This window comes from Fukomys damarensis, unplaced genomic scaffold, assembly GCF_012274545.1.
Source record: "Fukomys damarensis isolate Sample0158 unplaced genomic scaffold, DMR_v1.0_HiC HiC_scaffold_12, whole genome shotgun sequence".
NCBI lineage: Eukaryota > Metazoa > Chordata > Mammalia > Rodentia > Bathyergidae > Fukomys > Fukomys damarensis.
Window position 1 is genome coordinate 6,765,788 of NW_022900924.1, and position 24,014 is coordinate 6,789,801.

The 24,014-nt window shown below is 43.0% G+C and overlaps 2 protein-coding genes and 2 non-coding genes across 4 annotated transcripts in view; 3 read left to right on the forward strand and 1 right to left on the reverse strand.

The window, feature by feature from the left end:
- Window positions 1-758, reverse strand: part of Gucd1 (guanylyl cyclase domain containing 1) — a 19,737-nt gene extending 18,979 nt beyond the window's left edge. The window contains exon 1 of the mRNA XM_033762358.1: window positions 545-758. The gene's annotated coding sequence lies outside the window, so the exon portion shown is untranslated. The remainder of the gene's footprint in view (window positions 1-544) is intronic.
- A 128-nt stretch (window positions 759-886) lies between these two features.
- Window positions 887-15,462, forward strand: Snrpd3 (small nuclear ribonucleoprotein D3 polypeptide). The gene is made up of 4 exons (XM_010603908.2): window positions 887-1,021; window positions 2,813-2,956; window positions 12,736-12,928; window positions 14,842-15,462. Exons 2-4 carry the CDS (start codon window positions 2,831-2,833, stop codon window positions 14,901-14,903), a joined length of 381 nt encoding a protein of 126 aa, XP_010602210.1. The 5' UTR covers window positions 887-1,021; window positions 2,813-2,830; the 3' UTR covers window positions 14,904-15,462.
- An 8,048-nt stretch (window positions 15,463-23,510) lies between these two features.
- LOC117285774 lies at window positions 23,511-23,587 on the forward strand. The gene has a single exon (XR_004516898.1). It is a non-coding gene; the product is annotated as a small nucleolar RNA U2-19 (small nucleolar RNA).
- Window positions 23,588-23,652: 65 nt separating this feature from the next.
- Window positions 23,653-23,722, forward strand: LOC117285773. The gene has a single exon (XR_004516897.1). It is a non-coding gene; the product is annotated as a small nucleolar RNA U2-30 (small nucleolar RNA).
- The last annotated feature ends 292 nt before the right edge of the window (window positions 23,723-24,014 follow it).

The following is a 24,014-nucleotide window of genomic DNA, read 5'->3' on the forward strand; positions in this document are numbered from 1 at the left end:
CTTCGACTTCTGCAGATTTGGGAACACCGCCAGAGCGTGTCGCGTTCCTCCGCCGGAGTGGGCGGCTGGGCCACCCCAAGCCCCGCCCCGTCCCTTCCAGGTCTGGGACGCGGAGGCCCCGCCCCTTTGACAAGCCCCGCCCCTTCCCCGAGTTCAGTTTCCAGAGGCCCCGGCCTCCTGCTTTAAACCCGCCCCGGCCATTCGTAGTCTCGGTTTGCGGTGGCCCCGCCCCTCGGCGCAGACGCGCAGGCCCTTCCACAAGGAGTCCCAGGACCCCGCCCCTTTCTCTGAGTCCCGCCCCGGAGCCCCGGCGTATAGCGAACATTGGCTCCTCAGCGACTCTGCCCCTTAGCAAACTCCCTCTCCGCCAGGCTCATCCCTCTGCAGCCTCAGGTGTTATCCCTGGTCCCACCAATGCCTCACAGAGGCTCCAAGCAGCCCTTTTCCGACTCCTGTTAGGGACTGCCCCAGGCCAGTTCCTCCTCCATACCTGTTTCTCTATCTATAGGACGAAATACCTCGTGTTGCTCTGAGTACCCCTTACCTGGTGGTGGTGGGATTCAAAAGTCATATTGTGAAGGGAGGTTCCAGCTCTTCTCCCCACTTCTTGCCACTTCCGACAAGAGGGCCCAGGACCCAGATCCCCGCCTGCCATCATCAGCCCGTCCTTGATGTAGGGTGCCTGGCAGTGTGAGCCTCCGAGCTCCCTTGGGGGTTGAAGGGTCGGTGTTTCCGCTCCCCCGCCCCCGGGCCCTGTCGTCAGCCTCCTCTGTTCCTGTTCCGGAACCATAATACCGGAGCCCTTGTTTCCAACTCGGCGGAGTGAGGAGGAAGCGGAGGCTAGACCTCGTTTACCACTGGGGAAAGGAAAGGAACGGGCCCTGCGCACTGCATTTTGGGAACGCGTGGTATTCTGGGAGCGCGGGGTCCGCCATTCGCCTTCTGCACGCCTGCAGCTTCGTATCTTCCGTGCTAGGTTCTCGCGCCAAAGAGGAGAAAGAGGAAAAGGAGACTCCAGTCGGTGAGAAAAGGCGGGCAAGGGGAGGCTGAGGCGCCCGTGAGCCTAGAGAAGCTGTGCTGCTGAGGAGTTGGGGGAAGGGAAGCGGGAAGCCGGGCCCCCGCAAACGGGTCCGTCTCAGTAGCGCTTTTAACAGTCTAGCTTTCCCCCAAAGTAAATGGTTTTCACTTCCTGTACCTCTCCAGGTCACTGCTTCTGGAAACATTCAGGCAGTAATCTTGAAATCATTTTTTAAATTATTACTGTCCCAGATGTCCTATCTGGGTCATCCTTTATGGCGTTCTTTACGCCTCTGCGTCCAGTCCCCTTTCTGGCCGTGGTCTCATGCTTTCCACCCTTCAGGAGTTTTAATATGTTTATCTGTTTTTAAGCTGTACGTTCTATTCATTTTGTGCATGCTTCTAGTTTTTTTCTTTCCCTACCTTTAATCCCTGCTGTCTTTAATATAAAATGCAAAATTCTAAAGCTGAAAGCCAAGGGCCCTCACCAAGGAGTCTGTCTTTGCCAACCTCACCTTCGTTCCCTTTGTCTCTTGTACACATGTAATATGTTCCAATTTTGAGTCAACTATCTCTTTAGAATAAAGAGCCCTTTATTTTTTTTAATTTTTTTTTTCAATGAGACAGGGTCTCACTATGTAGTTGATACTGACCTGGAACTCACTATGTAGCCCAGGCTGGCTTCGGACTCACAGCAATACTCCGGCCTCAGCCTCCCGAAGGCTGGGATCACAAGCGTGTACGCCACCATGCCGGGCTGAGCCCTTTTTAAATTAGATCAAGTCAAGCACTTTTCCTGATTATATGAACACCTTGATATTTTCTTTTTAGCCTTGGGCCAGGGATTTAGCTCATTGGTTTTGCCTCTGCCTCAACAAGCGCAAGGACCCGAGTTCCATCCCAGGTACCAAAAAAAAACAAAACAAAGCAAAAAAAACTAGCTTCTATTCTTTTTAACCTTGGTAGAAAAATAAGTGGAGAATCAAAGACTTCATTAAAGCAGCTTCCTCTCAGATTATTCTGGGCCCTTTGGTCTGTCTGTACCACTTAGTACCATATCCACCAGCCACATGTAATTGTTGAGCTTGGAATATGGTTAGTGTGACTGAGGACTGCATTTTTTATTCTGTTTAAGTAGCTGTATATAGACAATGACTACTGAACAGCTTAAGTGTATGTAATGATTCTCAAACTGCAGTCAACCACAATGGTGGGTTGGCAGTATATTCTGCAGATGTGTTTCTGTTCCTTTCCCCACGACATAAATACAATATTGGTTAATGGTTTGGATAAAGGGACGCTCAGTGGGGAGGGAGAAGGTGGACATTTTTTTCTTTACGGTTAGCTTTCCTTTTTTTTTTTGTACCGGGGATTGAACTCGGGTCCTTGCACTTGTGAGGCAGGCCTCCGAACCGCTGAGCTAAATCCCCAGCCCTAGCTTTCCCTTTTGTCCAAGTTACTATCCTGCCCACATCTGTTTACCTTATAGGGTTTTCCAAGTCAGTAGCTTACCTCTTTATATAGAAAGTAAAGTTTTGGTGTTTGTTTGGTTTTTGTTTTTGAGTCAGGGTCTTGCTGTGTAGTTCAGGCTGTCCTTATCCTGTAGCCCAGGCTGGCTTCAAACTTGCAGCAGTCCTCCTGCCTCAGCCTCCAGATGCTGGAATCACAGTCATTAACCACCACAGCCAGCATGTGTTAAGTGTTTGTTTGGCTCATCTTTGCAAAGTTTTATGGAGTGCCAGGCTTTCTCAGGCCTCACAAAGATAAACTGACTTTTGTTTCTCTCTCTGTATAGAATTCTCTCCCTGTCAAGATGTCTATTGGTGTGCCGATTAAAGTCCTGCATGAGGCTGAGGGCCACATTGTGACATGTGAGACAAACACTGGTGAAGTATATCGGGGGAAGCTTATTGAAGCGGAGGACAACATGAATTGCCAGGTACTCACTCTGCTTTGCACCTGACGATGTAGGGGACTTGGGGTCTGTGTCTCGGGACAGAAAGTTGCTGATGGGAGACCTTTATGAGGTTGTTCTCATTCAGCAGTTATTTAATGAAAGCCCAGTGTGTGTCAGGCACTCTTAATAGCCTCTGGGACATTGTGCACAAATAAGAGAGAATCTTAAGGCAGAGAAGCTATTTGCAGTAAGTTCCTGACTTACAAACCTTCAAGCTGCAAACTTTCACAGGTGTACTGTGTAAGACTCACTTTGTCAAGACTTAAGATCTCAAGTCTTTGTCAAGACTTAAGAACAAATTGGACTTAGGAATGTTCCAGAATGAAACTCATTCGTAATTCAGGGACTTACTATATTAGATTTTGTCTTTTGTTTTCCTCCATCATGCTATCTTTTAGGGGTCTAATTGAGAGAAGTGATTGTATTCCCTTTGTGGTTTAGAGCCATTATCCACTTACCTTTACTTATGCTTTGCAGTTAGCAAAATCAATTTACATCCTGTATTTGCCTTTTTTCTTGAAGGAGAAGTCTCATTTGATTATTGTAACTGCTTTGTGAAGTAAACAGGTTTGTCAGTAATTTTGCAATCCATAAAGGAAGAATATATGGGCTGGGGCTGTAGCTTAGTGGTGGGCACTTGCCTAGCATGCGTCAGGTTCATTCCCTGGTGCCACAAAAATAAAGAATGAGATTAAAGGATTCATCTACATAGTCTCCCTCCTCTGACAATGAAGCGGCTTTCTGAGATGGAAATGGCACTACTTTATCTTTTATATAGTCCTATGGATTTTTATAGCATTACTTTATAAAGTATCAGTACATATTCCTTGCTCTGAGACTACTGGTTAAGAAGTAGTTGGGCTTTGGAATCAAAGAGAAATGTATGTTTGAATTCTGATCACGTGCCCTTAGGTATATTAATCACCTCATTTTCTTCAGTAAAGTGGGGTGGTGTTATTTTGGTCTTCTGAGATGCAGTTGCCAATTCAGAATTAGATTGCAAGACTTTATTAGGAAAATGGCGAAAAAGGATAACATCAAGGGAGCCAGAGTAGACAGGAGAGCTGGGCTGCAGATCTGACTGGGAAAAGGAGAGAAGATTGAGCAGCAAGAGCTTCAGGCTGCATCATAGCTCCAAGGGAATCTCAGCCAGGCAGAGATTGCTCCTATGAGGAGTCTAGCATGCGCAGAAATGGCCTGGCTTCAGCATGCCCACACTGGTGAGGCTCTGGCTGGTGGCCTTGAAGAGCAGCCTCAGGGTGAATGCTGTGACAGATTCCAAAGGTGATACCTGGAGGCTGTCAGCTCCCTGCACTCTTCACAGCCTGTTGTCTGTGACTTATCTGCAGCTTTGAGCATATATTGTCTTTCTGCCGGTTAACCAGCTCAGGCAGTTCCTTGGCACGCAGAGAAGGAGATATCTGGTGACGCAGATTTACCTCATCGGTGGCAGTGCTGTAGAGATGGATGGTATGAGCTTTGTGGAGATCTGTGTCACCTGATCTCTTTCTGCAGAAGGGCGCAGGGAAGTGTAACTGGCTTTGTGGTATAAAGGTCTGCCCTGTAGTAATTTTTTGTCTTTGTAAAGTGCCAACTACATAGATCCAGTCCTCTGGATTAAGGCATCTTCCCCAGCCCTTTTCAGTTTAATTTAATTTAATTTGAGTCAGGATCTTGCTAAGTTGCCCAGACTGGGCTCAAACTTGTGACCCTCCTGCCTCAGCCTCGTAGGGTACTGGGGTTACATACATGTGCCATCACAGCTGAGTCTGTGTAGTGACTCTTCATGTGTTTATTCACATACTTCATTTATTTGAATAACTTACCTCAAGAGTTTCTGGGGCCTCAAGACATCCCATGTATAATGTGAACGTGTCTGACCAATAAGCCATGGTCATCTCAGATCCAAAGCACACATATGCAAAGTGCACCAACAGTGGAATTAGAAAGACCCAGGATTGGGTTGTAGTGTGCTACCTAATGTTATTTTAGGATGAACTTTATACTTCCCTGTCCCTCTGGTCTCTCCTCTAAGTCAGGGATAAAAAATAGCATCTTGACTTTAAGCCACAGTACAGAGGAAATGAGTAGATGTATGTCACATGCTGCACTGCTGATGGGGGCCCAGTCACCTGCCTCCCTCCCTATGTTAGTCTGCTAGGGCTGCTTTATCAAAATTCTGTAGACTGGGTGGCATAAACAGCAAAAATCTGTTTTCTCACATTTCTGAAGGCTGGGAGTCATTTTCGTGTGTTGGTAGGGTAGGTTCTTTCTGAGGGCTGTGAAGCGGGGCTATATTCCACCTCTTTTCACCTTAGGTGATGTCTTCTCCCTGTGTCTTCACATGTCTGTAGCGTCTCTGTCCAAATCTCTTATAGTCATATTGTATTATGACTTCATTTTTAACTTAATTGTAAAGATTCCCTGAATATGCTCATCTTCTGAGATACTGGGGCTTAGGACTTCAACATGTGAGTTTTTGCAGGGATACAGTTCAGCCCATAACTCTGCTTGAGTCAAAATGACAAGGCTTTGCTGAATCTGCCAGAACCTAAGCACATTGACTAAAACCCAGCAGACTGTGTAGAGCTAAGCTGGCCCGGATGAACACTGAGCGCTTCATTCTCAGGGACTATGAGGCCCAGGACAACTGCAGTACCCCCTGCTATCTTTCCTTCCTGGACTGACCTTTGGAAATGAGGGCATCCTCCTAACACTTTCCCTGCTTGTTCTATACCAGACAGTAGCTGGAGTTTAGTGTTTGATATTTGACGTTGGATCTTTTGGTGGTGGTAGTAGTGGTTGTGGTCACTTGGTTGGTTGATTTGCCTTTTTTTGTTTGTTTGTTTTAGGGTCTCAATAACTTGCTCAGGCTGACCTAGAAATTGTGATCTTCCTGCCTCAGCCTCTTAAGTAGCTGAGTTTACAGGTGTGCACTACTGTGCCCAGCTTGATACTGGGTTTTAATAAGATTTTCTAGGGCTGGGGATTTAGCTCACTGGTTTCACTGCCTGCCTCGCAAGTACAAGGACCTGAGTTAGGTCCCCGGTACCAAAAAAAATAAATAAACATAACCACTACTGGCATCGACCTTCCCAGCATGTATTTTGGGTTTTTGATGTTTATTTTATAAATACTTTGAAAGAAGTTAGAGATAGATTACAAAAATTGTATGGTAGGAATTCTGTGGGTGGGGAGGCAATGCTGAGAATCAAACCCAGGGCCTTGTATATGCTAAGCAACTGTTCTACCACTGAGCTACCCCTCAGCTCCCTTATATGGGGTTACATGTAACCTTCCAGTCTTCTTTTGAGACTATGTCTTACTAAATTGTCTAGGCTGGACTTGAACTTGTGACACGCTTGCCTGTACCTTTCAGAGTACTGGGATTATGGGTATGTGTTGCCATGCCTTGTTCCCTTGGGTGTTTTAAAGATAGGTGGTTATATGTAATGTTTAGCTTTATTTATTTATTCACCCATGCATGAAACCTGTAATGAAGTCTCTGGAATGGTACTTTGTGGGTCAGAGGTACTTTGGGGTACTTTGTACGTACTTCTGTGTATCTGAGGTTTAGCTAGAAGGGCAGAGAGCTGTGCTCTCCCACCTACCAAACCCCACAACTTCAAGACATGCACAGTCTAGTGGCCAGTACTGCAGGTTGTAATGTTGACGGTGGGTTAATGCCCTTGTTTTGTCACTGTGAGCCACCCCTAAGGACACTATATGGGTGATGGTGAGCAAGGGCCCTTGTAACTCTCCACATGGTTCTTTTGAGCCAGTTTTTGTTGGATGCAGAAATTGGACATACCCAATATTTTGCCCAGCTTGAGGATAGATAATTTAGAACAAGAGGTCCCCAAATGAGGAAGTTTTTATTCCTGTCTGTACTCAACTGTGAGTGGGCCTGAATCATCCTACCTTTGTTAAATGGCAGTAGGAACTGAGGGGTTTTTCTTCAAACACAGAAGAAAAAAATGTTTTGTAGGAAGAAATGTGGTGGTGTATGCCTGTAATCCTTGCTACTGAGGATGTGACAAGATCACAAGTTTAAGGTCAGCCTAGGCATTTACAGCCTAGCAAGTCCCTGTCTCAAAATAAAATATTGGAAGGAGTCTAAGAGTGTAACTTGGTGGTAGAGCAGTAGCATGTGTGAGGCCCTGAGTTCAGTCCCTAGCACTGAGGGGAAAAAAGCTTCTAGTCAGATGTTTGCTAGAAGATTAAAAACCATCCAACGGGGGGTGGGGTTAGTTCTGTGGTTCTGCCACCTGCCTTACAAGCGCAAGGTCCTGAGTTGCATCCCACTAAAAACCTAAGTGCTTTAAGGTGAGGAATGATGAGAAGGAATAAGCACATGATTCTGTTTTATAGAGTAAACTTAAACTATATGTAGCCTTTGGGGGGAAACTTGATGGCTGTAGATTTTATTACAATTCTACTGTGAATGGTTCTCCAAAGTTCCTTTGTAGATTCTCAGTGAACATTAGGAGTCTTCTAACTCATTTGTCACTATTCACATACTTAGGACATCTCATGATTTATTTTTATGATAAAGGTTATTATATTTATTTAATGTATAGTTTTTGCAAGTCAAGAATGTTACTATCCCGATTTGAAGTGGACCCAGTCATAAAATGGATGGGTGATTCACAGAAGAAAAAATATATAAATGGCCTTGGGTTCAATTTTCAGCAATGCAGGGGAAGAAAAAAGAGGAAAGGAAAAAAAGACTTTATTAATAACCAGACTTGCAAATTGGTGAATAGCAAGAATATCTAAAATTGAAAACAAAACAAGGCTGCCAAAGGCTCTTTGCTAACTGTCAGTAGAAGAGCAGATTATTTTCTTTCTGGAAATGCATTTGACATGTGCCACTGTGGAGGAGTTTGTGCCTCTTTTCTTGGCTTTAGTTTTTGCAGAAACCTCCTGTAGAAAAATGGTCTCTAGGTGGAGTTTAGTGTTCTAAAGTGATAACAGAAAAAAAGCTTGCCCATAATTGGGTTAGTTAAAAAAAAAACTACCTGTAACAATACCAGGAAGATTTTTTGTTTTTGTTTTGGGGGGGGGTGTTGGTACCGGGGATTTAATTTGGGTCCTTGCACTTGTGAGGCAGGTGGTGGAACCACAGAGCTAAATCCCCTGCCCTAGGTTTTTAAATTTCTGAATGCAGTGACATTGAATTTCTTCAGATACCTAGATTTTTTTTTTTTTTTTTTTTTTTTTTTTTTTTTTTTTGTACCGGGGATTGAACTTGGGTCCTTGTGTTTGTGAGGGAGGATTGAACTGTTTTAGAGGGGATTACATTCACGTTCCTTTATCCCATAATACTTTTTTTTTTTTTTTGTACCGGGGATTGAACTTGGGTCCTTGTGTTTGTGAGGGAGGATTGAACTGTTTTAGAGGGGATTACATTCACGTTCCTTTATCCCATAATACTTTTTTTTTTTTTTTGTACCGGGGATTGAACTTGGGTCCTTGTGTTTGTGAGGGAGGATTGAACTGTTTTAGAGGGGATTACATTCACGTTCCTTTATCCCATAATACTTTTTTTTTTTTTTTGTACCGGGGATTGAACTTGGGTCCTTGTGTTTGTGAGGGAGGATTGAACTGTTTTAGAGGGGATTACATTCACGTTCCTTTATCCCATAATACTTTTTTTTTTTTTTTTAGATGGGGGGTCTCACTGTGTAGTCCAAGTTGGCCTTGAACTCAAGACGATCCTCTTGCCTCAGTCCCATAATACTTTTATGTGTGTTTCCGAAGAGCAGAGATAGGTAGATGGCATCAGTTGGTATTTCTCTTAAATCAGTGGCAACTGAGTGGGCATCTATAAGTATATGTGTGTGAAATTTGTTCTAAAAATCTGTACATTTCTGATGTGACAGGAGGCCTCCTCTGAAGGAAAGACCAGGTGACTCAGTCTCTCCTACTGTATGCTCACAATGACCCCCGCACCTTGGTACTGGGGATTGAATTTGGGAACCTTGTGCTTGAGAGGCAGGCGGCGGCACCACCACTGAGCTAAATCTCCAGCCCACGCTCACAACTTCTGACACCAGCTTTGTAGGGTTTTTTCCCACACCAAGCCAGGTATCAGTTCCTCGGAGTTCACCAGTTGGGTGTCCCCTAATTTAATTCCATTCTGACCCTGTGGGGTGTTGCCGGGCCTCATCCCCAAGACTGCAGCTCTCCTTTAGATGCCAGCTACGAGCCCTGGATTGTTTCACCGACCAGCAGTAAATCACGATTCCCACTGCCCTTTTATGGGTTTGACTTATTTGTTCAAACAGCTCACAGAATTCAGGGGAGTGCTTAGGTTCACTGGCATATGATGCTACAAAGATACTACAAAGGATACAGATGAAATGTGCAGGGCGAGGTGTGGCAGAAAGGGCATGGAGCTTTTCCTGGGTGTACCACCCTCTAGGAGTCTCCACGTATTCAGCATCTGGAAATTTCTCAAATCCTGTCCTTTTTTTAGACAGGGTCTTGCTAGGTAGTTCAGGCTGGCCTTGAACTTGTGGCAGTCCCTCCTGTGTCACCCTCCTAAGGGCTGGAAGCATGTACCCCTCTACACCTAGCCTTTTTGGTTTTCATGGAAACTTCATTGCATAGACACAATTAAAACATGGGCACTATGCAGAAAGGGCACTGGACCAAAAAGGTTATTTTCTAATACTAATAGAAGTATTAATATTGTGGGGAGACCTAGCAAAGTCTTTCTGTTCAGGTTCTTCTTGGTCTTTCTGTGTAGCGTTCTTTCCTGCTGGGTATGAAACAAGGTCACCCTCTGAAATAAGAGCCTCATAGTCTATCAGACAGGGTAGATCATAGAATTTCTTTATAGACAGCTCTTAAGACAGAAGGCAGAGGAAAATAAAAGTTTCTGTGACCTGCCTTGGGGAAGAGAAATTGTAGTTTCTGTGGCCTTCCTTGAATGGGAAATTATGAGCAAGGAACTGTGGATGAAAACCAATATCCCAACATTATTTCACAATCCGGGACCTAGCTTTTTCCATCTTGGCCCCAGATTGTCATTTCAGTTGGGTATCTGGCTTATGCTGTGTGTGTTTTGTTGTGGTTGTTTAGGAAAGTTGATTAAACTTGGTTTTCCTGCCTTTTATTAAAACTAGTCAATTCAAAAGTTGCCTTTGGCTTTATGATTCAAGCACAGCATGGGCTTATTAGCACTCTGGAGGACAGACAGCAGGACTGTAGGGCTACAAAGCCTTTTCTCCTGGTGCCGCAGGAAGCCTGAGGGCAGTAGTGAGCTGTTGGATGCTGGGATTCCCTGTTCAGCCAGACGTGGGCCTTTGTGAAAGCACCTAGGTTAAGTCTAGAATTCTCAAGCTGGATAAGGGGATTATGACAAGAAGGAATGAGATATCCCAGTATGTACTGGGAGTGATGTGGTTTAGCAGTAGCCCAGCCACCAAATAGACATTTTTACTATGGATCAGATTTGATATTTCCTAAGTTTTTTGTTTGTTTGTTTAGGTACCAGGGATTGAACTCTGGGTCCTTGCGCTTGCGAAGCAGGTGGTAGAACCACTGAGCTAAATCCCCGGCCCTTATGTTTCCTAAGTCTTCTTTACTTGCTTCATGTTAAGCAATTGAGACAGCATTTTTTTTGTTTAATTTGCTCTATAGCACTTCTTGGAAGTACTAGTAGTCTGTTGGCATTGTAAGAGTGTGAGCTTAGCCGGGCATTGTGGTGCACGCCTGTAATCCCAGCACTGAGGAGGCTGAGGCAGGAGGATCGCTGTGAGTTGAAGACCAGCCTAGGCTACATAATGAGATCCAGGTCAGTGTCAAAAAACCAAAAAAAAAAAAAACGAACAAAGCAAAACAAAAAGTGTGAGTTTACAGTCAGATAGACCTCAGTTCAAACCCCAGGCAGACCATGTAGGGGCAGAATGACCATGAGTAAGGGTTTGGGACAGATTTGCCTCTAAAAGGCTTGTTTCATTCATCTCTCCAGCAGGAATCTGATAGGCTTTTGTGGTTTAAAATAAATTACTGTGGGCCTGGGCATGGTGGTACATGCCTGTAATCCCAGCATTCTAAGAGGCTGAAGCAGGAAGGTCTCAAGTTTGAGCCTACCCTGAGCAACATAATGACTTAGACCCTATCTCATAAAATAAAAATTACTGTGGAAAATCAGTCACCTGGCATAGTATCTGGTGTCTAGTTAGTGCTCGAAAGTGTTGGGTTTGTTGTGCTGTATTTTTCTCACTTGTGGGGAAGCAACTGATGGACTCTGAATTCTGGAGACACTCACAACAGAGCAGGCCCTCACTTAGAGATCCTCACCTATTTTGTCTTCTATAAACTCATGGGTGTGTCTCGTTCTGGGGATCCTGGGTGGGATCCAAGTTTCTCTCCTGTAGTCAACAATAACTTTATTTGTGGTACCAGTGGTTATGGTGTCATCCTTCAAGGGAAGAACAGGATGGCAAGAACCTAGAACTGTGAAAATTTAAGGAACCTGCAGCTGAATGTTGATGAAAAGTTGTAGTTTTCTTACTCCCTGGTGGTAGAACAAGGACAGTAGGTTGACGCTCCAGAAACCATTTAACCATGCAGACAGAGCAGGTACAGTTCAGAGAGGTGATGACAAACCCATAGCAAGTACGCTGCAGCCAGCTTTTTGTCATCATTGAAAGTTCTACAAACGTTCACCATAACTGACCCAAAGCATTGTTGGTCTTTTTGCACTCTGGATGCTCAAGCAGAGAGTACCTGGCACTTGAAGAAAAGAGCAAGTGAATATGAAATGGCAACAGCAACCTGCGAGTTAGCACAACTTGACCACTTTAAATACAGTCCTCTCTTCCATCTAGAACATTCATAAGATAAGCTACTTCGTACAGTAAATGTGGTACCTATTTATTTTGGCATTGGCAAGTTTGTGTCACTTTCCTGTGCCCGGTAGGTCCGCTGGCTGGCTTCATCTAGAGAGTTCCTCTGTCCCTCTTGCATCTACCCATTTGTCTTCCCAGGGTGCTGCCTTAACCCTGTCAGCCCTTAATCTGTACACTTGAATGACCCTCTCAAGTCTCTGAAGTGATGGCCCTGTTCTGGGTTACAGTAATTCCATGCTCATCCGTGCATCTTAAATGTCCCCGAGTGCTCTCTCTTCTCCCTGTGTAAGCTCTTGCAGGCCCTGGGAGTAGGCACTGCTGCCTTTGCTCTGCAGAACCTTGTCATTAGCCTTCTAGAGTGAGCACTAGGAGAGTTGGAACTGCAGCTGGCACACACTCCTGACTTTCATGGTACCTTTCCATTCTCACTGCCAGGCAGATACAGGCAAGGACACAGTTTGGACAAGCAATTTGAAACCACCTCATTTAGAGCGTGTCACCATCAGGAACTCTGAATGCTGACCCAGCAGAGACAAGACTCAGGTCAGGCCGACTGTTTCCAGTCTGGATCCTCTAGATTCCAGTTGTTTGACCTTGGACATGTGCCTTGGGGGTTGTTTTCTGTTGGTTTTTAATCTGTAAAAGTGGGAGAGTCCATATCTACCCTGGAGGTATTGTGAAATTAATCATGTAAAGTATTTACCACAGTCCCTGGTGCACACGGTAAGTACCAGACATTGCTGCAGTGTCTCACCAGTTTTTCCTCACTCTTTTCTCTTGTCACATCAGTTTGTGCATTTCTAGACTTCTCTCTCACTAGTCAACGCTTCCTCTTTGTGTACCCTGTCCTCTGTTGGTGCTGTTGACCCTTACTAGTCACTAATGATTCCCTTCCAGATGTCCAACATCACAGTCACGTACAGAGATGGCCGAGTGGCACAGCTGGAGCAGGTGTACATCCGTGGCAGCAAGATCCGCTTTCTGATTTTGCCTGACATGCTGAAAAATGCACCCATGTTAAAGAGCATGAAAAATAAAAACCAAGGCTCGGGGGCTGGCCGGGGAAAGGCTGCTATTCTGAAGGCCCAAGGTAGGTCCTTCGCTGATTTTTAAAATTGAGTTTATCTTGTATTTTTTAGGAAAAGGCCCTGTTACTGCCTAGGGACGGAGATGGACTTGACCTCAGCTGTTTCCACACCCAATGTTGCCCATTTTCCCCACAGACCTGGGCGATCCTTTGAGGCTTTGACAGCCTTGTCCTGTCTGTCTTTTGCAAGTAACTTCTTTAAGGAGGTGGACTCCTTGTCTTTAGTGAAAGAGTTAATAAGTCTATAATGAATTTCTGGGAAGTTCTTCCTTTTCAGAAGTTCTGTCCAAGATTCCCGGGGCAGCTTGCTCTTGTCCAGTTTGCTGAGCGCCCACACCAGGATGTGGATAAGCTGACTCCTGAAGCAGTAGGGCAGCCTTCCTGGGGAGACTTGGTGATGGGCTTTGACACCAGCCTGTACTTAGGGAGATGCTGACAGTGGAACTCCCTTTCCAGATATAATAAGCAGGTTTGAGCCATCCGTGCCCACTAATGGGAGCTTCACTTCTAGCTTCAGAGTTTCTTGTATTTGAAAATAAATCCCTCCTTTAGCACACTTTGTGTGACCAGCTGGACTCGGTGACTCGACCTGGCTGTTCTTGAGAGGAGTTAGCCCGGTTGGGTTATTTACTTGGGTACCTGAGAAGTTCTGCCACATTACTAGTTAAGAAAACAAGAGTAGTCCTTAGAAACTTCCTTAGTGTTGAGGGAAAGATTGGGCAGGGAAGCCAGTGTGGTGGTGCATTTCTGTCATCCCAGCACTCAGGAGGCTGAGGCAGGAGGATTGCCACAAGTTTGAGGCCAGCCTGGGCTATGTTGTGAGTTTAAACCCTGCCTGGGCTACGTAGCAAGCCCATGGATCCTCCATTGGTATCTTCAGCTGCATATTTTATATGTGAGATAGCTTTTGACTTTAAAAATGCAATAGTATAATTCTTTAAAACACCCTCATATAATTCTTTAAAACGCCCTCAGTGCTGCCCTCATTGTCTCAGAGAATTTGCAACATCTCCAGCCAAGTGGGAGCCAGGTGGCTATGCATTAAAAGCTACTTGGCAGTGAGTTTACCCGACACACTGACTCTTGAATTGTTTGTGCCTCTCCCAGCCCCTGGCTCTAGGCCTTTTAGCAGGTGGATGTATGTCACTGTCCTCCTTCAGGGTAGCTCCAGGCTCTGGAAGAGCACAGAAGGATGAGACTCCAGTTAGTAGCCCCCAGAATGTTTTCATCTGTCCTTAGAGAGTTCTGGTCCGCTCCTAAAGCCTTTGGGTAATAGAGAACAGCGGTCTCCTTAGTACCCTTTGTGTAGGGAGCGTTATTTTGTTTTTGCTGTTATGAAATACTTTTTTCATGTAGAGAAGTTCAGAGTGATAAAACCCCTTGCCCAGAATTAACAATTAACAGATGCTAACTCAACTGTATTTGTTTCAGAATTTTAAAAGTAAATTAAATTCAGGCTGGGGATTTAGCTCATTGGTGCCGCCACCTGCCTCGCAAGCACAAGGACCCGAGTTTGATCCCTGGTACCAAAAAAATAAAAATAAAAAAGTAAATTAAATTCATCTGTAATGTTTTATTAGCTTACCACAGGCCAGCTCAAGAATTCATCTTTTGTATGGTTCTCAAACCGCTTTTGTTCTCCGTGCTGCTTCTCAGCCACTTGGAGAGAGCAGTGCTGAACCAGGCGGCAGGAGTCCAACTCTGGCCCCTGCTCTGATGCCAGGCGTCCGTGCCAGGCCCACCTTTCCTGGGTCCCCATCCTCACTGTGCAGTGTGAGGATGGGCCAGGGTAATGTTGGACCTGGTGACCTTTGAGGTCTATCTGAGCTGATGTCACGGCATTCCAGCTGCTCTGCACCATGACCGTTCACTGACCGTGCCGATCTGTCTTCTTCACCCTTTCTCTTTCTTTTCAGTGGCTGCAAGAGGAAGAGGACGTGGAATGGGACGTGGAAACATCTTCCAGAAGCGAAGATAATTTACTTCACTGAACAGAACTGTTCCTACTTTTTTTTAGGGGTGGGTACCGGGGATTGAACTCGGGTCCCTTGTGCTTATGAAGCAGCCGCCGGAACCACTGAGCTAAATCCCCAGCCTGTCCCTACTTTTTTTATTTGGGTTATCTAAGTTTAGGGGGCTGGGCACTTGTGTGTATGTCTTAGGTTTTCTTTGACATCTTTCTCTATTTTTTTTCTTTTTGTCTGGTACTGGGAATCAAACTTGGGATCTTGCGCTTGTGTGCAGGAGCGCAACTGAGCTACATCCCCAAACCAGCATCTTTCTCTTTAGATGAGTGGAAATGTTAAACTAAATAAATCTGGTTGCTCCATTTTTGAGAAAATGAAAGTTATGTGTTCATTTTATAGTTTTCTTTGATGGCAAGTTAAATTTTGACACCTGGGAGAGTGCCAACACTTTGATATAGCCCAGATATGGATAAAAAGTTTAAGCTGCTATTCCAAGCTATTTATTGGTTGGGCCAGAAAAGCTCACCTCAGAGAAGTTCTAAAAAATATGTACTGAGTCTCATTCATTTTCAGACATAGACACTTAATGAACACTTTGTTCACTTAAACCTTTGTGGAAATACCATAGGCTCAATTTCGGCTACACAGCTCACGCTACCCCGTGAAAAAAATCCAATACTCTGCCCCGTGTAGTCTGTAATCCTAGTGATTTTGCATTTGGAAAAGACAAGATACTAAAGAGTAATTCAGAGGATACTAGTCATCCACACTGCGGCTGGTATCCTGGCTATCCCAGCAGTTTTGTTGGCATTTGAGGAATACATTTCATGAGTATATCAGCACCTCGGCGTTAGTTGGCACATTAATATTCCCGTAGAAAAGGGAACTAGAGGGCTGGGGATGTAGTTCAGTGCCACCTGCCTGAGAAGTGCAGGGTCCTGAGTTCAATCTCTGCTACCGGGAAAAAAAGAAAAGGGAACTAAAGAGGATAAGGTGCATCAGTTAATATTGGGACAGTGCAGAAATTTGGAAAGCAGCCTGAAGAAATCAAAATACTGAAAAAATCGCACCAGGGATTCAGAGGATAACCTACAGCATAAACCCTCAAAAAGAAGCAGGATGAGTTATTGACCCTTAAAATGTTGCTCAACAAACAGCTGGGTATGTGATACACTTGTAATCCCAGCACCCAGGAGGCTGAGGCAGGAGAAGTTCCACAAATGCCCAGGCTGCATAGTGAGTTCAAGCCCAGTATGAACTATAGCAAGCCCTTGTCTCACAAAAATTTTAAAAAATATTGCTCAAATGGAAGAGGAAGAAGAAAGTAAAATACATCAGTTAACTGGGCATTAAGTAGTTCTCTGACAAGCTTAAAACTTAAGGATCAGTGAGTTGGTCAATAGAAGGCATTTTTAAGTAAGGCTTCAGAGACTGTCCCAGGTGCACCCCATGTTTCTTGCTCCAGTGCACCTGACTAAGGCATCTGGGTGACGAGGCGGCCTCAGGCAGTGCTGCTCCAAGGAGGTGCTCTGGGAATGATGTCGTTTCAAATGAATTTATTCACTGCATGGAATTGAATAATTTGTGTTAGATTTGGCTGAGAGGTTATAATTAATATTTCTGGCAAGAAAATAAACTCATGCACTGAGTTACATATACAGTGGATTTCTTTGAAGTCTTTATAAATGGAATTTTTCAGGCAGAAACAGTATTATCCACTGGTATCCTGCTAGGATTACTTTGCTGCTAGTGACCTTCATTTGCAGATGCTTAAGTACTGCTATTAATGAAGCCCACTGGATCATTAATACACTGAGTGAGAGCACTGGTTTTCACCACATACTACACAGGGGTCCTGTTAAAATTGAAGGTTCCAGGGCTGGGGATTTAGCTCAGTGGTTCTGCCACCTGCCTCGCAAGTGCAAGGACCTGAGTTTGATCTCTGGTACCCCCTGCCAGGAAAATTGAAGTTTCCAAGGGCCCTCTGAAACAGGCCTCAGGTTCTGCATTTTAAACAGTGCCTTGAGCTCCTGCTAAGTAATTCTTATTCAATATATCTGAGGCCAAACTTTGACCCTGGACTAAAGTATGTTTGATTTTTTTAATTATTTACTTTCTGAGATGGGATCTCACCATGTTTTCCAAGCCAGGCTTGATCTTTTTGGCTCAAGTGATCCTCCTACCTCAACCTCTTGAGTAGCTGGGACTACAGCTGCATGCTACTGTACCCAGCTCTGTAAGTTATTTTAGTATAACATTAACAACATATTTTTGCCGCCTACCTCACAAGTGCAAGGACCTGAGTTCGATCCCCGGTACCAAAAAAAAAACCACACATTTTCATAGTAAATAATATTTTGAATAGTAAGTAAGATAGAACACTTAACAGTAATTAATTGCATCTTGCATCTGAAAGGCTTTTGATCCTACAACCATGCAGGAATAACCAGCTTTGCCTGATTCTTCACACACCTGATTCTGTCACCCTTCTAGATACAGAAAAGTGAAAGGAGTTCTCATTTATATAAGCTATAAAGAAAATCTAAAAAGATTTGGAAACGGTTTATTTTTTGGTTTTTTTGAGAGAAGTTCTCACCATGTAGTTCACACTGGCTAAAAGGTTTGCTGTTTTGTTTTTCAGACAAGGTTTCACTATGTAGTTCAGGCTGACCTTGAACTCTTATGTATCCTACACTGGCCTCTTAAATCATGGCAATTCTCTCGCCTCAGCCTCTGGAGTGCTGGGATTATAGGTGTTCAGGTCCAGCTGGCTAAAAGTTCTATATCCTGCATTTTAGGGGGAAAATTAGTTACCGTGCATTGAAAATAAATGGTCCAGGGGCAAGGTTTGTTATGAAAACAAGTGATTCTTCTGCCTTCCTGTTCTTATTTTTTTTCTGCTTCTTTTCAACTCTTGGTCACTTTGTCCCAGTTTAACGTGTTCTCGTGGCTGTTTCTTGCTTTTTCAGTTTTAGGCATTGTCTTTTGAATTCTCTTCCTTTTGCTTACCATGTAAGCATGTATAGCCCCTGTCTCCCTATTAATACTTCTAATTTAATCATAGTGTTAATTTATGACTGGTTAAACTATCACTGCTGAACTAGGCAGTAGACTCAACTACTGGAGAACTTTGCCCTTGTTGCATTTTTATTGGCTTAGTTTTCTGTGTCACTAAGTGCACTCAGTCTTTAAAGACCTGTACACCTTATCTATGTATCAGTTATTCTTGACTCACCCTAATCTGAACTGGTTCCTCCCAGTGCCTAATGTGTTATCATCCCTAGACGCTTCCTTAGTTGAGTCTCCTGTTTCCTGTGTAATTTCTTCCTCTTCGTTCATTACCTTATCTCAGGAGAGTATCTGCTGTACAAGGGATGCATGGGGAGTAATTTATTTTTCTTTTTTGAGAGACTTCATATCTGAAAATGTTCCTTCATTATCTTGAGGTTTTGCTACCCTGTCTGTCATCTCCCCTTGCTAAAAGGAGTCTGAAGTCATGTTGAGTTCTGGTCCTTTGTGCTTCCTCATCATAGCTTTCTTCCTTTCCTCAAGAATGCACATACATTGAGAAGTCTTTCCATGCACTGTGTCAAGCCCTTGAACCCTTTCAAGGTGGACTCTGGGCTTTCATTTCTGGGAAACTCTTGAATTATGTGATAGTGACTTTTTCTCCCTTGATTTGTGATTTTTCTTCTCAGAATTTCTATTATTTAGATTTACCTCTATCTCTTTTGATCTCCTCTGGACAATTATGCTAAATTGATTCCCCCCCTTTAATGGTACATTGTAAGATGATTTCAACATCTTATCTGTGATAACAATAGGTATCCCCTTGCATATGTTTTCCTGCCTTTCTGTTTTTCATTTTGTCTGTGGGTGTGTGGGTGTGTGTGTGCATGCACACGTGCACGAACACGTACACCAGGGACTTCACATTGAGCTACATCTCAAGCCATTATTTAAAAAAAAAATTTTTTTTTCCTAGACAGGGTCTTGCTATGTAATTTGAGCTGGCTTTGAATTCACTATGTAGCCCAGGCTGGCCACTAACTCACAGTAATCTTCCTGCCTCAGTCTCCTGAGTGCTGGGATTACAGGTGTACACACCAAGCCTGATTTAATTCTTTATTTTTAAGACAATCTTGCTAAGTCACTAAATTGCACAAGACCAACCTGAACTACACAGTGAGACCCTGTCTAAAAGAAAGAAAAAGGCCGGGCGTGGTGGCGCACACCTGTAATCCCAGCACTCAGGAGGCTGAGGCAGGAGGATCACTGTGAGATTGAGACCAGCCTGTGCTACATAGTGAGTTCCAGATCTGCCTCAACTACATAGTGAGACCCTGTCTCAAAAAACAAAAAAGTAAATCTATAAATATTAAAAATAAAAAGATGAAAAATTATATATGCCATAACATTGGCCAAAAGAAATGTAGAGTAGCTACATTAATATCAGACAGGTAGATTTCAGAACAAGGAATATTATTGGTGATATTAATAGTCATTTCATAATGATCCCAGGGTACTTAATCAAAAAGTCATAATGATCTTAAATATTTTGAATCTAATAATAAATCTTCAAATGATAAAAAGCAAAAATGCATAGAATGGTAATAAAACAAATCCAGTTATAGTCTCTTTTTCTGAAAGAAAAATCTTTCACTATAATAAACCTCAACACACACACAAAGAAAGAAAGAAAGAAAAGAAAGACAAGGAAAGGACAGCAGAGAAACAGCCTCTACAAGAATTGGTATCCAGATGCTGGAATATAGCAACATGAGGAAGAGAAGAACGGAAGTGGGTCCCCAGGACCCTGCAAGGATCTGAAGTGAGAGTTAAAGCCCACAGGGAGAGCAATGAGAGATACCTCAATGCACAAGAAGGAGGTGGCAAGAAGTGTTTTCAACCTGAGTTCCGACTCATTGTGTGGGAGAAGTGGCTGGAAATTGCAGAGGCAGTATGACTCCTGGTGACTCCAGAGGCCTCCACAAAGAAATGCACCAGTGGAATGGAGCAGTGGATGCAGCAGACTACAGTGACTGATGAGGTATTCAGGTTCAGATGTTCCCCAGGTGACGGCAATTGGCCAGTCACCATCTTAAAAAGGGGCCGACCGATCCTGGAAAGCAGAGCAGCTGCAGTCTTGCTCTGTCTAACAGCTTCCAATGTCAGGGTGAGGCAGAGCTGAATTCAAATCGGAAGGAGGTCACAGAGCCAAGTTCAAGCTGTCAAGGAGCTGAATTCAAGCTGGCAGGAGGCACACAGTGTGATGGGCTGAACAAATCAGGTTCCAGCCTCACAGCCAGAAATCAGCCTGAACTGCAGTAGAACTAAAGGTAGAGATTGTCTGGGATTATGCACTACCTCACCATGAATCTACAGTTGGTTTTCTGGGATTAACACAGATCTGGGCTCTGTCTGCCCACTTTGTCTATCAGTGACAGCAGAGACACACCTTGAGATGGACATTTTTTTCTTCTTTTGTTCTTTTTGTTTTTGTTTTTCTTCATTATCTGCTCTTGTTTTTATGAGTGTGACCATTGCTTCTAGCTTTTTTGTTGTTGTTCTTTCTGTTCTTGTTTTTATTTCTTCCTTTTCTTTCCCTCCTGTCTTCTTCACCAGTTTCCCAAAGTTCACATAATCTTTCTTTGTCTTTCAGCCTTCCTCGTAATCTCTTTCTCTTTCTCTATTTTTCCCCCCTTGGCCCCTTTTAGATGTTCTCCCCTAAGGGTAAAAAAAAAAAAAATCACATCTTGAGGGCATATTTACTATATACAATTTTCTGGTTTGTTTTGACTTTGTAATATAACCACAAATATAAGTGGCAAATTAATAATTACCACAGTTTTCTATCTTCTAGGCTATGTTTGATGCTATTTTTATTGCTGATTGTACTACTTTAGCCAAGGTGACATAATTGTTCTAATCGGTTGTTCTTCCTGGTATGCCAATGCTGGAATTGCCTAAGGGCCATAAATAATACTATAGGTCTGTGGCAAAGAGCAAGGGCTAGCCCAAATAGGCAGCAACTTCTCATTCCTTATAAATTAAAGAGGTAGAACCTTGCAACAGACTCAAAACCCAAAAGCCAGTTACACCTGGAAGACATCTCTGAGAAGTAGTTATTTCCTAGGAGAGTCCAAGATATTAGCAGTAAGCAATAAATCCCTGCCATAAGCAACTTACAAGCATCAACTCGGGGATTAAACTAAAAAGAAAATGAGAAGACACTTAAGCAAGATGAAACCTTAGACTTCCAGATCACCAATGGCAAACCCGGGGGCAATGAGGTAGAACAATTTCAAGCTACCTACCTGGACTCTCTGAAGTGGTAACAGTGGAAATCACAAAGTAGATGAACGAGGCTCTAGAAAAAGTCAAACAAAATAAAAACCAAAAGAAAATAGCTTCTCAGACAACTACAGAGGTGATGGCCATAATGAAAGACATAGTGATTCTGAGCAGGTACAGAGCACCCCCCCCCAAAAAAAAAACAGAGGAACTCAGAAAAGTGAAAAAAAAACATGAATGTAGGGGCCGGGGATTTAGCTCAGTGGTTCTACCGCCTGCCTTGCAAGTGCAAGGTCCCAAGTTCAATCCCCAGTACCCGAAAAAAAAAAAAAAAAAAAAAAAAAAAAAAAAAAAAGAATGTGCAACATAGGAAAGAAATGGAATACATGAAACAGATTGAAATAGATATTCAGGATATTAAAAATGCCATTGAAAGTATACACAGCAGAATGAGCCATGTGATGGCAGAATATCGGATATAGACAACAAGATTGTGGTTAGCAATCATGAAGAGAAAGATTTCTTAAAAATAGCAAGGGACCATGAAAATCAATCCAATAGTTGCTAGATAATGCAAAGAAGAATAGCATAAGATTGATCAAAGTCAATGAAAAAGCAAGAGATTGTGCTAAGAACATAAAAAAAAAACTATTTAGAGAAGTTATGACAGAACACTTCCCAAGCATGGAAAAGGATTTGACATACATGACAGGCATGGTGCTGCATGGCTATAATCCAAGCACTTGAGAAGCTGGGGAAGGAAGATTGGCATAAGTTTGAGACCAGCCTGGGCTATTTAGTGAGTTCTAGGCCAGCCAAAACAAATAGTGCGATTCTGTCTCAAAAAAACACAATAGAAACCAAAGTTGATGTACAGATAAGTGAGGCATATAGAACTCCAATTAGCCATGATCAAAAAAATCTACACCGTGGCCTATAATATCGAGATTCCAGAAATTCCAACAAAAGAACACAACATTAAAAGCTGTTAGAGCTGTGCATGGTGGCACATTGTAATCCCAGCACTTGGGAGGCTGAGGCAGGAGGATTGCCATGAGTTTGAGGGCAGCCTGAGTTACATAGCTAGGACCCTGTCTCAAAAAAATAAATAAAAGCTGTTAGAGAAAAGAAACTAATCACCTATAAAGGAACGCCTATCAGAATCACAACAGACTTCAACGCAAACCTTCAAGTGAAGGAGAGTTTGAAGAATTTCAAGCTGTAATAGAAAACAGTCTCCAACCCAGATTGATGTACCCCACAAAACTATCTATCAAAAATGATGGAGAAATAAGTTACTTCCATGACAGATAACACCTGAAGAAATTCATTGATCACCAAACCAGCATTCCACAATGTTCCAAAGGGCATTCTGGAAAGAGATAATGAGCATTACAACAATATGAAACCCAAGAGAATGAATCCACCAGACAAGTTGGTGGGGGGGACTAACAACAGAAAATAACATGACAAGGATAAGTCAATATATATCAGTTATAACCATCAATGTAAGTGGTCTCAATTCACCAATCAAAAGAAACAGACTGGCAGAACAGATCAAGAAGCATCCAACAGTATGCTGCATAAACACATTTAACCCAAAAAGAAATTCAGAGAGTGGAAGTCAAAGGATGGAAAATAATACTTAATATGACAGGAACTCAGAAAAAAGGAAGAGTGGCAGTTCTATTTGCCAGCAAAGTAGATTTCAAGCCAAGACTCATTAAGAAAGACATTATAGGGCTGGGGATCTAGCTCAGTGGTTCTGCCGCCTGCCTTGCAAGCACAAGGACCTGTTGTTAAGGTAGGAAGAACCAATATAGTGAAAATGATCATACTCCAAAATTGTTGTACAGATTTAATGCAATCCCAATCAAAATACCAATAGCATATCTCACAGAGTTAGAGAAAACAATCCTAAAATTCATTTGGAATCAGAAGAGACCTGGAATAGCAAAGGCAATTTTGGGCAATAAAGGCACAGCAGGTGGCATCACAGTGCCTATTTTGAAGTTATACTCCAAAGCTACTGTGATTAAAAAACAACAACTAGGTACTGGCAAAACAAAACAAAACAAAACAAAACACCACACCTGAGGATCAATGGAACAGATTACAAGGTGCAAAAACAACTTCAAACACACTAAGACATCTTGTCTTTGCCCAACGAGCCAAACATTTTCACTGGTCGACACATAGCCTCTTTAATAAGCGGTCCTGGAAAAACTGGCTTTACACATGCCAAAGATTAAAAGAAGACCTATATCTTTCACCATACACTAAAGTAAAACTGAAATGGATCAAAGATCTAAATATTAACACAGAAACACTGATGAAAATAGCCAAATCTGAGTATCAGAAGACCTTCCAGCTGAGAAACATATCTGTAAAATAACTTAAAACAGTAAAGGCTATGGTGTGTGTGTGTGTGTGTGTGTGTGTGTGTGTGTAAGGCTAATCATTTCTGAGCAATGATGAAAAGATTTTATGACCGACCTTTTTAACTATGACGGTTTCTACACTTGATCTGAGCGCAGAAAAAACAAAAAACAAAAAAACAGAAATACCAAATCTGCTGGAAGATAGAATAGGTAAAACTCTTAAAGACATTGGTGTAGACAAAGACTTTATGAACAAAACTCTGATCACACTGGAAATACCATGAAGAATCAACAACTGGAACCACATCTTATTAAAAAGCATTTGCAAGGCAAAATAAACCACCAATAGCCAGGATTTAGCTCAGTGGTTCCGCCGCCTGCCTCTGCAAGTGTAAGGACCAGAGTTTGATCCCCAGTACCAAAAAAAAAAAAAAAAAAAAAAAAAAA